This window comes from Rhinolophus ferrumequinum, chromosome 2 (genome assembly GCF_004115265.2).
Source record: "Rhinolophus ferrumequinum isolate MPI-CBG mRhiFer1 chromosome 2, mRhiFer1_v1.p, whole genome shotgun sequence".
Classification (NCBI taxonomy): Eukaryota; Metazoa; Chordata; class Mammalia; order Chiroptera; family Rhinolophidae; genus Rhinolophus; species Rhinolophus ferrumequinum.
In genome coordinates this window covers 105,615,099-105,629,802 of record NC_046285.1, presented here as the reverse complement: position 1 = coordinate 105,629,802, position 14,704 = coordinate 105,615,099, and the positions used below count along the sequence as shown (strand labels likewise).

At 47.2% G+C, this 14,704-nt stretch overlaps 1 protein-coding gene across 1 annotated transcript in view; it reads right to left on the bottom strand.

The window, feature by feature from the left end:
- Positions 1-1,930: 1,930 nt before the first annotated feature.
- Positions 1,931-14,704, bottom strand: part of MX1 (MX dynamin like GTPase 1) — a 31,977-nt gene continuing 19,203 nt past the window's right edge. The window contains exons 12-15 of the mRNA XM_033134275.1: positions 12,267-12,425; positions 9,975-10,051; positions 8,655-8,900; positions 1,931-2,615 (exon numbers count right to left, since the gene is read on the bottom strand). Of these exons, the coding sequence (XP_032990166.1) occupies positions 2,385-2,615; positions 8,655-8,900; positions 9,975-10,051; positions 12,267-12,425 (713 nt within the window). The 3' untranslated portion in view covers positions 1,931-2,384. The remainder of the gene's footprint in view (positions 2,616-8,654; positions 8,901-9,974; positions 10,052-12,266; positions 12,426-14,704) is intronic.

Genomic DNA, 14,704 nt, shown 5'->3' with positions numbered 1-14,704 from the left:
GCAGCTCCCAACGTGGACTTCAGCGCTGTGTATCCCTGAGTCCTGACACCTGGAAGGAGCGCATGCTTCTTCCCCCTGGATCTTCCCCATGGATGGGTGGTCTGGTGCGTGGGGACAGACCTGGAGAGTCCCCAGCAGATTTACCCCCTGGGTAAATTTTTTTTTTTAAAGATTTTATTGGGGAAGGGGAACAGGACTTTATTGAGGAACAGTGTGTACTTCCAGGACTTTTTTCCATGTCAAATTGTTGTCCTTTCAGTCTTAGTTGTGGAGGGCGCAGCTCAGCTCCAGGTCCAGTTGCCGTTGTTAGTTGCAGGCGGCGCAGCCCACCATTCCTTGTGGGAGTCGAACTGGCAAGCTTGTGGAGAAGAGGATGCGCTCCAACTAACTGAGCCATCCGGGAGCTCAGTGGCAGCTCAGCTCAAGGTGCCGTGTTCAATCTTAGTTGCAGGGGGCGGAGCCCACCATCCCTTGAGAGACTTGAGGAATCGAACTGGCAACCTTGTGGTTGAGAGCCCACTGGCCCATGTGGGAATCGAACCGGTAGCTTTCGGCCTTAGGAGCATGGAGCTCCAACCGCCTGAGCCACCGGCAGGCCCCTCCCTGGGTAAATTCTTGATCTGGTGCACTTTATCATCTTTCTTCCTCCACCCTCTCTGAGAATACCAGGAAAATTGTAACGGCAAAGAACACTGCCTCCTCTGACTTTTCTGGTCCCGCCAGAATCTTGTCGCTGTTAAGGACGCCTGGTACTGGAGACGTTGCTCAGGCCAGCCACCAGGGGGCGCCAGCTCCCCAGAACCTGGTGAGAAACGGGCTTAGTCTAAAGGGACACGTGCTTGGTACCCGTCTGGGGGTGCAGGCACTGCCCGCCCCCCCTTGTTCTCACAAGTCTGTGGGTGTTCGTATACTGTGCCCTTTAAATAGGAGTCATACTGGCACCTGGGAGAGGCACAAACGTGCTGCTCCCCCACAGTGGGTCTTGATTTGAATTTGTTGAAGGCTCATTGTTCTCCTGGCGTTCATTCCCTCTTGCAAATAAATTCTCAAACTGTCCCAAAACACTGAGCATCATAGAGTCCCCGTCAGAAGGGATCTGGAGTGGGCCTGGATGGAGGAGGCAGTGTAGCCAGTCCTCTCCCACCCCGACAAGCGGTTGTCCGGCTTGGCCGGAAGCGCCCCACTGCCCAGGCACACACCGCTTGAAGCAGCCCCTTTCTGGACATCCCGGTGTTCCGTGCCCCTGCTGCTCATGCTGGCTGTGCAGAGTGGGTCGCCCTGGACAGCAGCCGCTCACAAGTCCTCCTCTGTGGCATGGCTGACTCACATGTCATTTTCGCTTGTTCCCTGGCCATCTCTCCTCTAGGCTTGTGACACATCAACTCTCACTTCAAAGGACATGGTACAGGTCCTTTTGGAACCCCCTGCCCCCTCTGCCTCCAGCCACAGCCTGTTGTTCAGTGTCCCACCCTGAGGTGGCCGTGGCCGAGTGTCTGTGAGTGTCCCCACACTTGGCTAGATCAGGAAGTCATGACAGTGCCGTGCTCTTCCAGGGCAATTCATGGTTAATATGCCACCATCTCTGCTTCTTAGTACTGACCCGCCCCCCCGCCCCAAGCTGGAGCTCTGCCTCTGGGCGAATGACCTCTCCTGACTTGGCCTTTTATCCTCAAGTCCATGCAGGTACCCAGGAATTCAACAGGTTGGACTCTTAATGGTGCACAGGACACACTAACGCCGTTTGATTCACGCTGTTTCATTTTATCCCCCACTTCCTCTCAACTGCTTGTAAATAAGCAGACCCCGATCTTGTACCCAACTCACTCCTTCATACCTGGCCTGGCCGTGACGGGCCACGTCTGCTCCCCCAGTTCCTGCCTGCTGTCATTTTCAGGCTTCTTCCCAAAATAAAAAAGGTGTCAGAGAGAAGTCTGTTACCAAAGAGTTTATTACAAATCAGTGAGGTGTGATTTCTACGGCATGGCCACTAATGATCCTACAACATTGGGTGCGTGAAAGGTTGTCGAGAAAAACCAGGAAACAGCTCCCTACAACGCTCATGAGCGTGGGTCTACGATAAAGGCAGGAGGGAGTTTGGGGAGCAGTAACTATGTGAGGGGGTCGTCGTTTTTCCTAACCGGGAAGATGGCATCATCCATCCCACCTAACCCACATCCTTCACAAGGATGGGCCTGGAGTCTCAATGCTTGAAACCCAAGTGCTCACCACAGCTTCACACAGGGTCCATCGCCCATAAGAGACCAGCATGGCGACCGCCAACCCCTCTGTGAAATGGGGAACTAACGCATGCACAGTTGTGGGGGAGGTGCCGGGCCCTCACTCCCTGCACGTGCCATGCAGGCACGGGCCAGACAGAGCCCGACTTAACCGGGGAATTTGGCTAGCCGGTGCCGAGCTTGCGTCAGCCGCGCGTGCCGCTCCTTCAGGAACTTCCTCTTGTCGCTGGTGTCACTGCGTTCCTTCAGGAGCCAGCTGTACTGGTCCTTGTCCTGCAGCAGCTGGAGCATGGCCTTCTGTAGCTGCTGGCCGTACGACCGGAGAATGAAGAACTGGACAATCAGAGGAATGTGGCTGGACAGGCGGTTGGTGGCCTCCTGGAAGGGACAGTTCACAGAAGGATTGAGGGGACACTGTAATGAGGAGACTCCACGTCCGCACGCGAGCACCAGGAAGCACCTGGACCCGGCAGGTGCAAGGTGCCCCCCTGGGTTTCACATCCCTCAGCGCCCTCTGTGCTAAGGGCAGCGAGGGACGACGCACATGCACACAGTGCAGACAGCGCCCTGCGGGGGGTCACGGGCCAGCTGGGCGCCAAAGCTGTCCTGGCCTTCGGATGCGTCCTTCTGATGGAAGAGGGTAACATGTGCCGAAAAGGGAAATGGACGGCAGAGTACAAAAACTATTTACAACTTACTTATAGTGCAAATTCTTTACAATTCCGCCAAAAAGATTTTAGGACTTTTTAAAAAATCAACACTAAAATGATTTTAGCGGAACAGAGGCTGGGCTGTCAAAGACCACGGATGGGTGGTCCCTGTGGAGTTTCACAAAGGTCGACCGGTAGTTTCAACCCTTCCGTCTCCCTCCCCAGCCCCGCCTGCGGGTGAAAAGTTTCTCTTTCCGAAGACAGTGATCTCTCACAAGCTGACAGGCACTCGCACCTACCGGGTTCTGTGACCTCTCTGTGCCTCAGTTTCCTTCTCTATAAAACACGGACTCAATGGATGGTTAAAAATATTAAATGAGCTAAAAGGTAAACGTTTAGGAAGATGCTAGGCATGGAATAGAGCTCAGTGAATGTTAGTCAAGAGGGCCAGTGAGATGGAGATGGTACATATGCCGTGTCCTAGCAGGAAGGTGAGCCAGGGAGGTGGTGAAAACGGGGAAAGGAGAGAAGGGACAGGCTGATGGGAGGCATTCAAGAGGGGCGCTGGGGGCTGCCAACCCTGGAGTCTGACGTTGGAGAACGGACACGAGCTGAAAGGGACGGCTCCTATCTGCAGTGACAAAATCAGGCACCCAAAATACACTTTGAGACTTCTGGTCTGAACATGGCTGCAGGAATCATTTTCTTGTTCCCCTGAAGATCATCCAAAACACCAACAGTCCTGGTGGTGGTAGGAGACAGGTGACGTGTCACCTCTGACCCGTGTGTAGCAAAAGCAGTGGCAGTCAGGCAGAGCCACACGCAAGGAGGGGACAGAGGACGAGTGCGCAGGGACAGCGTGTGTCAGATAAGGAGAGGAAACTCCTCTCCTGCGAGGGATCTGAGTAAAGCCAGTGGCAGAAGCCCCTCCCCTCCCACCAGGGTGCACTGGGGGCACCATGGTGATGCCACACAAGAGACTCACAGAGGGGCCGTGTTTTCATGAAACACTCTCTTTGGTCGCTGAGAAGAAATGTGTGAGTGGCAAACACCAGTTCTGGCCCTCTCCTCAGTGCCCACGGGGACTTTGTGCAAATCGCTGACCCAGGGAAAACCAACTCATTTAATGATGCATGTGCTTGAGACAATGATGGCACCACACGTGTCCGTGCATACGAATCCTGGGGTGTGCGAACATGTGACCTGTCACTGCAAAGGGCAGTTGACGTTGCAGGAGACTGCTGATTAGCTGACATTAAGATCGGGAGACTATCCTGGATTACCTGGTGGACCCCATGCACAGGAGGGAGGCTGACAGGAAAGTCAGAGGGAGCTGTGACTCCAGAAGGTGGGAGAGATGCAATGGCAGGCTGTGAAGATGGAGGAGGGGCCAAGGGCCAGGGAACACACCTCGAGAATGGACAAGGCAGGGGACAGACTCACCCTGAGAGCCTCAAGGAGGAACACAGCTCCGCCAAAAACTTGATTTGAGCCAGTGAGGATCATGCTGAATGGGGACAAGCGGCATTCTCGCTCAAGTCTGAGACAAGACCAGGCTGCCTATTAGCTTCACTATTGTTTTAAGTTTCACGAAAGGGACCAGACGAGGCAAGAAAAGGAAGTCTGGGGGTGGCCTGTTAGCTCAGTTGCTTAGAGCGTGGTGCTAATAACACCAAGGTTGCTGGTTCGTTCCCCGCACGGGCCACAGTGAGCTGCACCCTCCTTAAAAAAGAGAGAGAGAAAAGGAAGTCTGAAGGAAAGGGGAGAGAAGCGGAAAGCTACCACTGTCTGCAGACGGATGAGTGTCCCCGGGGAAAACTCTGGAACTTCTACAGACAATAAGGGAATCAGTATGAATACAGGGTATAAAATACATAGTACACAGAGAGCACAGCAACCAACAACAAACAGAAGTTACAATGGGAAAAAAGACTCACCGACAATAGGGACAAAGATGAGAAAATATGTAGAAATTAAATGTAGAAATAAGCACAATCTACATGAAGGGAACTTTAAAAAAGTTCTGAGGGCCCCAGAAGGAGATCTTAGAAATAGGAAGACCCAGGATGGTCTTGGGCTAGAAGATTTACTGTCGTAAAGATGTCGACTGTCCCTCTGGAGACCTATAAAGTGAATGTAATTCTAGTAAGAATACGTACATTTCTCTGTTTTCAGAAGGAACTGGATAAGCTAATTCTAAAATTTACATTGAAGCTGGAACAAATAGAAACAGGCAGAGAATGTCTGCATACAACGAGGTGGGAACACAGATGGTCGTACGCTCCTGTTCATAGCAGCCCAAGGTAAGACCAACTCAACGTCCGTGGAGGGAGGAGTGGGTAAGCAAAATGTGGTCCATACATACCACAGACGGTTATTCCACTTTAGAAAGGAAGGAAATTGTGACCCGTGCTGCAACAAGGATGAACCCTGAGACTTTATGTAAAGTGAAATAAGCCAGACTCAAAAGGACAAATGTTATATGAAGCCGCTCGTATGAGCTACAGAGCAGGCAAAGTGACAGAGGCAGGAAGTCGAGCCGAGGGAGAGGGAAGAGTGGGGAGGCAGTGGTTACCAGGAGCAGGGTTTCAGTTTGAGAAGATGAAAATGTTTTGGAGGCGAAGCCGGTACACCAATATGAAGGTGCTTAATGCCGCTGAACTGTCCTCTTGAAAGTGGTTAAAATGGTCAATTTTATGAGATGTATATTTTACCACAATATAAAAAAAAAAGAAAAGAAGTGGGTGGGGAGAGGTTAGGAGAGTGCTAAGTGCACCAGATATTTAAACACAGTATAAAGATCTACTAATGCAATCACGTTGACACTGATCATTAGAACAGCAAACCCGTAGCACAGAATTCAGGATCTAGAAAAAGGCTGACATACACCGGGGCAGAAAATATGTGAAAGGGGCATACTGTACACCAGTGGGGACAAGGATTCTTCCATGAGGGTATGGGGACAGCTGTTGGCCCCCCAGAGCAAGCCTCATGCTTGACATCAAATAATTCTGAAGGGACCAAAGGTTTAAATATAACAATTGAAATAATAAGTTACTTGAAGAAAATACTGCAGCCTTTGTTTATAAATCTCAACAAGACAACGTCCTTTATCCAGTAGGACAAAAAAAGCGCAGAAGCCCCCAAAGAAACGACTCTGAAATCCAACCCACCAATCTAGAACATTTCAGCATGGTCTAAAACCACCATACACAGAGCCACAAGGCAAATGACAAACTTCGGAGCAGTTGCATCACAAATCTCTACAAGTGAACAGCTTGCTGTAGAAAGAGCTCCGACTGGATGCCGTTTCCTCAACAGGAAATAGAAATAACTCTTACACTATGAAAAGATGTCCATCTCATGGCAATAAGATAAAACGCAAATTAAAATTACAAAGGTATACCATGGTCTGATACCATTTCTCACCTATCAGACTGTTAAAAAAAACAGCTTTAGGGTAGACTAAATGGGGAAGAAATAGGCCTCCTGTGGGTAATACAATATAATTTTAAACATTGATATAAAACAAGCCCTATCCTGACCTTACGTGTGACGGTCACTTTCATGTGTCAACATGGCCAGGGGATCGTACCCAGTTATTCAAACATTACTTGAGGTGTTACTGTGAGGTAATCTATAGATGTGAGGAACATATTCAACCAGATGACTAAGTAAAACCTTTACTTAGTATGGGTGGGCCACATCCAATCAGTTGAAGACCTTAAGAGTGAAATGGAAAGAAATCCTGCCTGCAGACAGCAGCTTCAGCTCCTGCCCGAGAACCTCCAGCTTGCCTCCCCTCAGGGCCTTCCTACAGATTTTGCACTTCACCAGCCAGCCCCCACAATCCATTAGCCAGTTCCTTGAAATAAATTTCCTTATATACATGAGATGTGATTAAAAAAATACGGTGAATGTTTAAATGTAAAAACAAAAATTATTACAGTAAAAGACACACTGCCATTAACGCATCTCAAGGTAGTCCCCCTCGCTGCGAACACTTATCCCATTGTTCTTGCCACTTTGTGAAGCAGTTCCGGAAGTCTTCTTTTGTGTCTTTAGTTGCGCTGCTGTGGCTGCCTCCATGTCCTGAATCGATTCAATGGTCATTTTGAGTGTGGGGAAGCGCCAGCAGTCGTGTGGTGCCAGATCCGGTGAATAAGGTAGATGAGGACACACCGTAATGTTTTTATTTGACAGAAATTGCTGTACCAGAAGGGATGTGTGATACGGAGCGTTGTCAAGATGGAGGATGAAGTAGAAACACTCATGAAAGGGGACTTCCAGAGCTGCTTCAGAAAGTGGCAAGAACGATGGGATACGTGCATTTGAAGCGAGGGGGTTTTGACGGGGGTTTATGGCAATGTGCCTTTTACTGTAATAAAATTTTTTAATTTAAACATTCACTGTAGTTTTTGATCATACTGCATATATCCTATTGGTTCTGCTTCTCTGGCACAACCCTGACTAATACACCAGGAATCTCACTTGTAGCAATTTGCCCTCCAGATATATGATATGAACCAAGCTATTCACTTAAACATCCCTGTGTTAGCAAAAGACTGGAAACAAACTATGTCTGTTAACAGGGAACGGGCTCAATCTGCTGCACCCATAAAACGGGATACTCAGCCACTACGAAAAAGAAAAAAGGGGGGCTCCACGTGAGCTGGAGTGGAACAACCTCCCAGGTCCAGTAAGGGAAGCAAGGTGGGGACCAGTATGTGTACTTCGCTAACCTTGGTGTAAAATGTGTAATATATAGCTTTTCTTCAGAGGATATCCAGCAACACCTGGGGAAGGGCTTCTGGGGAGGGGACTGCATGGCTCAGGACGGGGCGGGCGGGAGACCCACTTTCCACTGTCTCCTTTTTGGATTTTTGTGCCCGTGCATGCATTACCTACTGTCAGGTTCCATGAGGCAGGTGAGCAGATGGGTGGTGAGCTCAGCTGCACGAGCAGCCGAGATGCACAGGTGTCCTGTCTTACCCTTCACCAGCTTCACTCACTTGTGTGCATGTCCCGGTGTTGGCGGGAAATGGAGTTCGACCCTTGGTGTTGCTCAGAGTGAGTTGTTTCTCTGTCCAGCTGCAGGGCATCCCCTTCAGAGCCCAGCAGAAATGCAGAATCTGGGCCCAAACGCAGCCCTGCAGTCCACCGCTGCTTGTCAACAAGACCCCGGGAGTCTTGTCAAGTATGACAAGCACGGCCTTAAGCACTCGAATAGTGAAGAGAAGGAGGGACCTGGTTACTCTTTGCTTTACCTGTCCAGATTTTTACGTATCCCAGCGGCTCTGACTGAGGTGTGCTCAACTGAGTTTTGCAGCCATCCCAGGATGAGTTAGATCACCCCTCACACTACCTGATAGATAGAGTAGCCATGAAAGCGCGCGTCTTGATGAGTGGCTTCTATGTGGCGAGCCGCCATTGCACGTTACTGCCGTGCTTAGGGGTCTCCCACTCATCCCGCTGAATAGCCACCAGACACCTGAGGACAGACCATTTTACAAAGAAGGATGCCGAGGCTCAGAGAGCTTGAGGCACTTGGCCAAGGCCACAGAGCCAGTCAAGACCAGAGAAGAGTGGCTGTACGCCACAACCCCTTCTCGTCAGCCTAAGGCTGAGTGGCTTCTGCGGAAGCTCAATGGCTGAAAGATGGAGCTAGCTGCCTGATGGTCACCGCACGATGCTAAGACTAAAGACAGAGGCATTAAGGAAAGGAAGCGACGTGGAAACCACATCTTTGAGACTTGCGTGGACTCACCTCGCGGTAGGCCATCAGATGTTGAAAGATTTCAGCTATGGTGTCATTCAGAGAATTTTGCTGAAGGAATGGCCCACTTGGCTTATTCTTCTTCTTATCTTCTTCTGCTTCCTTCTCTCTGATCTTCTGTAATGAACTCCGATACACTTTGTCTTGGCAGTAGACAATCTGCTCCATTTGGAAGTGAAGCCGGATGAGCTTCTCAGCTTCTTTTTCTTGTTCCAGTTTAATGTCTTCAATTTTTGACTATCGCACAAGAGACACACAAGGTTCTCCTCAAGAAGTGAATTGCTGGGTCACAGGAAGAGAATCACACGCAAAGCCCACAATAGCAGGTTCTCTAACTTGCACAAAAGTAGCACACTGCTTTGGAGCAACCTTCTGCGCCTGCACCTTGACTTATCTAAGACGGGGTTCCCATCCCCAGTAGTGGGTAGGGCTCTCCCGGGGAAGCTGAGTCTCACGTGTGACAAGAGCCCAAATCCCCAGAGCCTGGGAACCATAGGGCTCTGTTTGAAGGCCTGAGGACTCCGCTTCTTTCTGTTCCCCCTTATAGGTTTGTCCACCTGATGAGGAGTGTACATCCCTCAGAGAGCTCACAGGGATAGGATGGGGGCTGAATTTAAGTTAGTCAATTGTCTATCCTTATGTTCCTGGGATTTAGAGAAACTGGCTACCAGAAAGCCAGGGGGAGGTCTGTCACACAGAAAACACCTGTACCCCGTTCCACTCCCAGCCCTGGACCTCACTGAGCTTCAGGGAGCGAGATGCACGCTGCAGGTGTGTCCTCGACATTTTCTTCTATGTCCATTACAACCTTCTGAGGGAGCCATTCTTAGCTGTGTTTTGTGGGTGAGGAGCTGGAGGCCCAGGCCGTGGCTTGGGCCCGCCCCAAGACCACCAGCTTGTGCCTGGCAGAGCAGGCCTTCCCATCTGTGCTGGGTGCTAGGGAGTGACTGTTTGTGTTCTCCTTAAAATTCATGTATGGAAAGTCTAACCCCAGGGTGATAGCATGTGGATGTGGGGCCTTTGGGCGGTCTAGGTCACAGGGGGCGGAGCCCTCAGAACGGGATGAGTGCTCTTGTAAGATGAGCCTCCAGAGGCCTGCCTCCCTCTTCCTTCTCTCTCTCTCCCCCCGCTCCCCCCACCCCTTTTAACCAGTCTTCCCTGATAATATTATTAGGAAGATTCACTAATAAGCTTCATTGTTTGCTTCTCTAAATACAATAAAGTTGCAATGGTCTTAATCCAAGAAATCTATTTTCTAGTGTCAGGATTATTTATTTATTTGTTTCTTAAGTAATATATGGTCAGTTTTACCTTGGAGGTTCTGTGAAGGTTGAGAAATTCCTGGTAATTTTTCTGGGAAACATCGGTGAAGGCAAGCCGGACTATATCTGATGAAAGAAAAACAAAAAAGTCCAGTACTGGTAGAATCATTGATCGTCTTTATAAACTGCAAAAAATAAGAGGATAAAATGACAAGGAAAAGAAGTATCCTCCCTCGCTTCCTCTCCTCTTTTCACTAAAGAAGGAATGTATGCTTTTGTGCCCAAGAACTCCCTAGAAGAATTTTAAAATCTAAATGTCCCCTGGCATATTTATTTGACATTTAAAGTTTTCATCCTAAATATAAATAGTTGCAAAGAATGTAATTTCTAGTAAGTTATAAATATATCAATATTTTATAGGAAAACATCACATCACTCTTTTAAATATATCAATGGAGTCTAAACGTGCACATTATCTATTTGAAAGGAAATACATGAGGGTCGGCCGGATGACTCAGTTGGTTAGAGCGCGAGCTCTCAACAACAAGGTTGCCGGTTCAATTCCCACATGGGATGGTGGGCTGCGCCCCCTGCAACTAACATTGAGGATGGTGACTGGACTTGGAGCTGAGCTGCGCCCTCCACAGCTAGACTGAAGGACAACGACTTGGAGCTGATGGGCCCTGGAGAAACACACTGTTCCCCAATATTCCCCTATAAAATTAAGGAAAAAAAAAGGGAAGAAATACATGAACAAGTTCTTATTTACATCAGAAAATTTACATGACATCTTTTTATTTGACTTACAGAATTTTATCCTAATATGACGTACAGTATCTTTATGCTTGAAAATCTTCTATAAACCCCATATCTTATCTTTCTGAAACAAGTTTACATATACATATATACATATATCTATTCATCTATATATGTTTTAATTATTTCTATGACTGTAAGGCTATAACTACTACACATTTTCTTCAGGAGTGGATTAAGAGTGCACAATTGAGCCACACAACACAATGACACATTTTGGTATATATAGAAATCTAAAATTTTTGTAGAAACACATCTCTTAATGAGCTCTCATGGTTCCCCCATTTCCACTGGTTCATGGATCCAGGAATGATTATTACTCATTGCTAAAATGAGACAGTTGGAGCCGAAGTGAGACTGGTGGCAGCCAGGGAGAGCAAGAGAGACGAGATTGGATAACGCCCCAGAAACCAAGGGGCAGATGGTGAAGGAGAGGGAGGTCAGTACTGTGAAATGTTGCATTTTTCCTCCGCGGGCTGCTGACAGCTTCCTACCTACACACGACAAAGGTTATGCCACCTGCAGACTGCACCCAACACTGCCGTAATGTAGTTATTTAGTTGTCAACCTTACTTCTCAGAGAATTCAAATAAACAGAGTATTCTGAGATTGAAGTAATCCTAGCAGTGGAGCAGAGTGGAGGTGTGGTATCATAATTACATATTTGGTCTTTGTCCCTTGTTCCTGGCACACAGCAACTAGGTCCCTTACAATTTCCTGAGTGATAATCAGGACCATCTCTTATTCTAATGAGGGAACTCCTGTGGCCCTGGGTAGCTTCAGGATGAGGGCTGGTTGTCAGAAAGAACAAGCCTTGACAGAAGCCTGGAACTTTCAGCCCATCCTCCCGCAATCCTCCAGGGAGGGGGCGAGGAAAAGGGCTGGAGACTGAGTTAATAATTGATTGTGCCTCCTTGATAACTGATTACACCTCCATAAAACCCCTAAATGACAGGGTTCAGAGAGCTTCCAGGTCGGTGAACACAAACATGTACCAAGAGGGTGGTGGTCCCCAACTCCATGGGATCTGCAGGTGGGACCACCTCCCACCCCCCAGAGCTTGCCCTGTGTATCTCTTTCATTTGCATCCTTTACAAGATCTTTATAATAAACTGGTAAAGGTAAGTCAATTCTTTATAATAAACCAATAAAGGTAAATGAAGTGTGTTCCTGAGTTCTGTGAGCTGTTCTAGCAAATTACCAACCCTGAAGAAGGGAGTTGCGGAAACTCTGTTTAGCGATGGCTGGACAGAAGGACAAGGGGTATGGGACTTGTGACTGCCACCCAAAGTGTAATAGTCTTGTTGGGACTGAGCCTTAAGCTGTGGGGGTTGGTGCCAACTCTGGGTAGTTGGGGTCAGAACTGAGTTGAATTATTGCACTCCCAGCTGATATCTGGAAAATCAGAGAACTGGTTGGGCTGTCGGTGTTGGAAAACCCCAGGAGGAGAGCTCTGAAGTTAAGTGCTGGCTTTAGTTCACCCCTTTCCCTGCCCAAGAAATAAAATGAAACACCATGAACTCACCAGTTACTGTGACCAGCATATCCAGAGCGGGCTCCTCCAACATTTTGATTTGCTCTTTTATGATGTTCTCAAATGTCTTATAGTTCACAAATCCTGGCAGCTCTCTGCCACGATACTGATTTTCAAATTTCCAGATCTGCCTACATATAGCTTCGTGACCTACGGAGGCAAGAGCTCTGCGTTATTTTACGAAAACAACCTTGCAGCTTTTTCTAAACACAAGACCATTCTCGACTTTCTGAAAGCACAGAGTAGCAAGGGAAAACATCAAATCTGGTTTTCAAATCAAAACATACTCAGGGATTAGAATTAAGAAACAAATCTCAAGACACTTTTCTTCGGTCATCTCGAGATGGCAGGTACAGAGCCTGGGTATGGTGCCAGGAAGCAGTGAATGCGGACATACCCTTAAAAAGGTACTTGAGTATGAAATTTTGTAAATCCAGCTTGATTTTGACCAAAGAAATTGTATCAGAATAGAATATTATGATGTGCAGGCCCTTTAAAAAGTAGGATTGACCACGGACACCTCCCAGAATTAGCTACATGTCGCTGATTCGTGTGCTGTAGCATAAGCAGGAAGTGTGTACAGATCAAATAGGACAACAGAGTAAAGGGGCACATAAGTTCCTGTCAATGTGGTATGGGATCACTGTTTATTATATAAAGACCACTTAGGTTTTGCTTTATACTTTTGGAATTCTTTTTACTCTCAACACACTACACTGCTGACAAACACCCTCATTGGGGGGGCAGGGCATCATTCAGAAGGGGTCTGGTTCCTCTTTCTGAAGAACTAACCAGGGATAGTGGTCTGGGTACCCTCTTTTGGTTAGGAGGTATTTTTTTATGGGAATCTTTTTAAATTGAGATATGTGTACTGTAAAATTCACCGTATTAGAGTGTACAGTTCAGTGATTTTATAATAGCATATTCACAAAGTTGTGCAATCATCACCACTATCTAATCCTCAAACATTTCCATTGCTCCAAGGAACCCTGTACCCTAGAGTGGTCACTCCCCAATGCCTCCCGCCTCAGCCCTGGAAACATCTACTTCCTGTCTCTGTGGATTTGCCTGCTCTGGACATTTCATATAAATGGGATCATACAACACATGGCTTTCTGTCTCATTTTTCACTTAGCATGTCTTCAAGCTTCATCCATGTGGTGGTATGTGTCAGTACTTAACGCCTTTCTACAGCTGAATAATATTCCATTTATGGTGTTACAGGCTGAATTGTGTCTCTCCAAAATTCACACGTTCAAGTCCTAACCCCTAGTACCTCAGAATGTGTTATTTGGAGGTAGGGCCTTTACAGAGGTGATTAAGTTGAAATGAAGTCCATTAGTGTGGGCCTTACTCCAATCTGACCGGTGTCATTATAAGAAGAGGACCTCAGAACACACACAGAAGAACGACCACGTGGGGACACAGAGAAGACGGGAAGATGGCCGTTTGCAAGTCAAGGAGAGTCCTCATAAGAAACCAAACCTGCTGACACCTTGATCTTGGATTTCTAGCTTCCAGAATTGTAAGCAAAGGCATTCCTGTTGTTGCAAAAGACACCCTGTCTGTGGTACTTTGCTATGGCAGCCCTAGTAAACTAATACCTATGGATCAACCACATTCTTTATCCATTCATCAGTTGGTGGACATTTGGGTTGTGTGCGCTTTTTGGCTATTGTGAATAATTCTGCCGAGAACATTCATATACAAAATTTTACATGAACTTATGTTTTCGTTCTCTGGGGTACATACCTGCCAGTGGAATTGCGAGGTCACGTGGTAACTGTGTTTAACTTTTTAAGGAACTGCCGGAATCTCCCATTTTACAGTTCCTCCAGCAGTGTACGAGGGTTTTATATTTTAATTCCTCCACATTCTTGTCAACACTTTTTACCATCTGTCTTTTCGATGGTATCTCTCCCAGTAAGTGTGAGATGAGATCTTGCGGATTGGACTTGTGCTTCTCTCATGCTAGTGATGCTCTCTGGCCACTTGCATGGCTTATTTTTGGAGGAATGTTCATTCTAATCTTGTGTTCATTGTTAAATTGAATTATTTGCCTTTTTGTTGTTGAGTTGTAAGAGTTTTTCCTATATTCTGGATATCGATCCTTATTAGACCTATGATTTGCAAATATTTTCTCCCATTCTGTGGGATGTCTTTCTACTTTCTTGATAGTGTCCTTTGACATACGAACGTTTTTAATTTTGATGAAGTCCAATTTATCTATTTGTTCCTTTGCTGCTTGTGCTTTAGGTGTCCTGTCTAAAAAACCATTGCCTTATCTACGGCCACAAAGATTTAAACCTATGTTCTAACAGACGTACATTTTGGGTTTTGATCCATTTTGAGTTAATTTATGTATAGGGGTGAGTTAGGGGGTCCAAATTCATCCTCTTGCTTGTGGGTATCCAGGGATTTGTAACCGA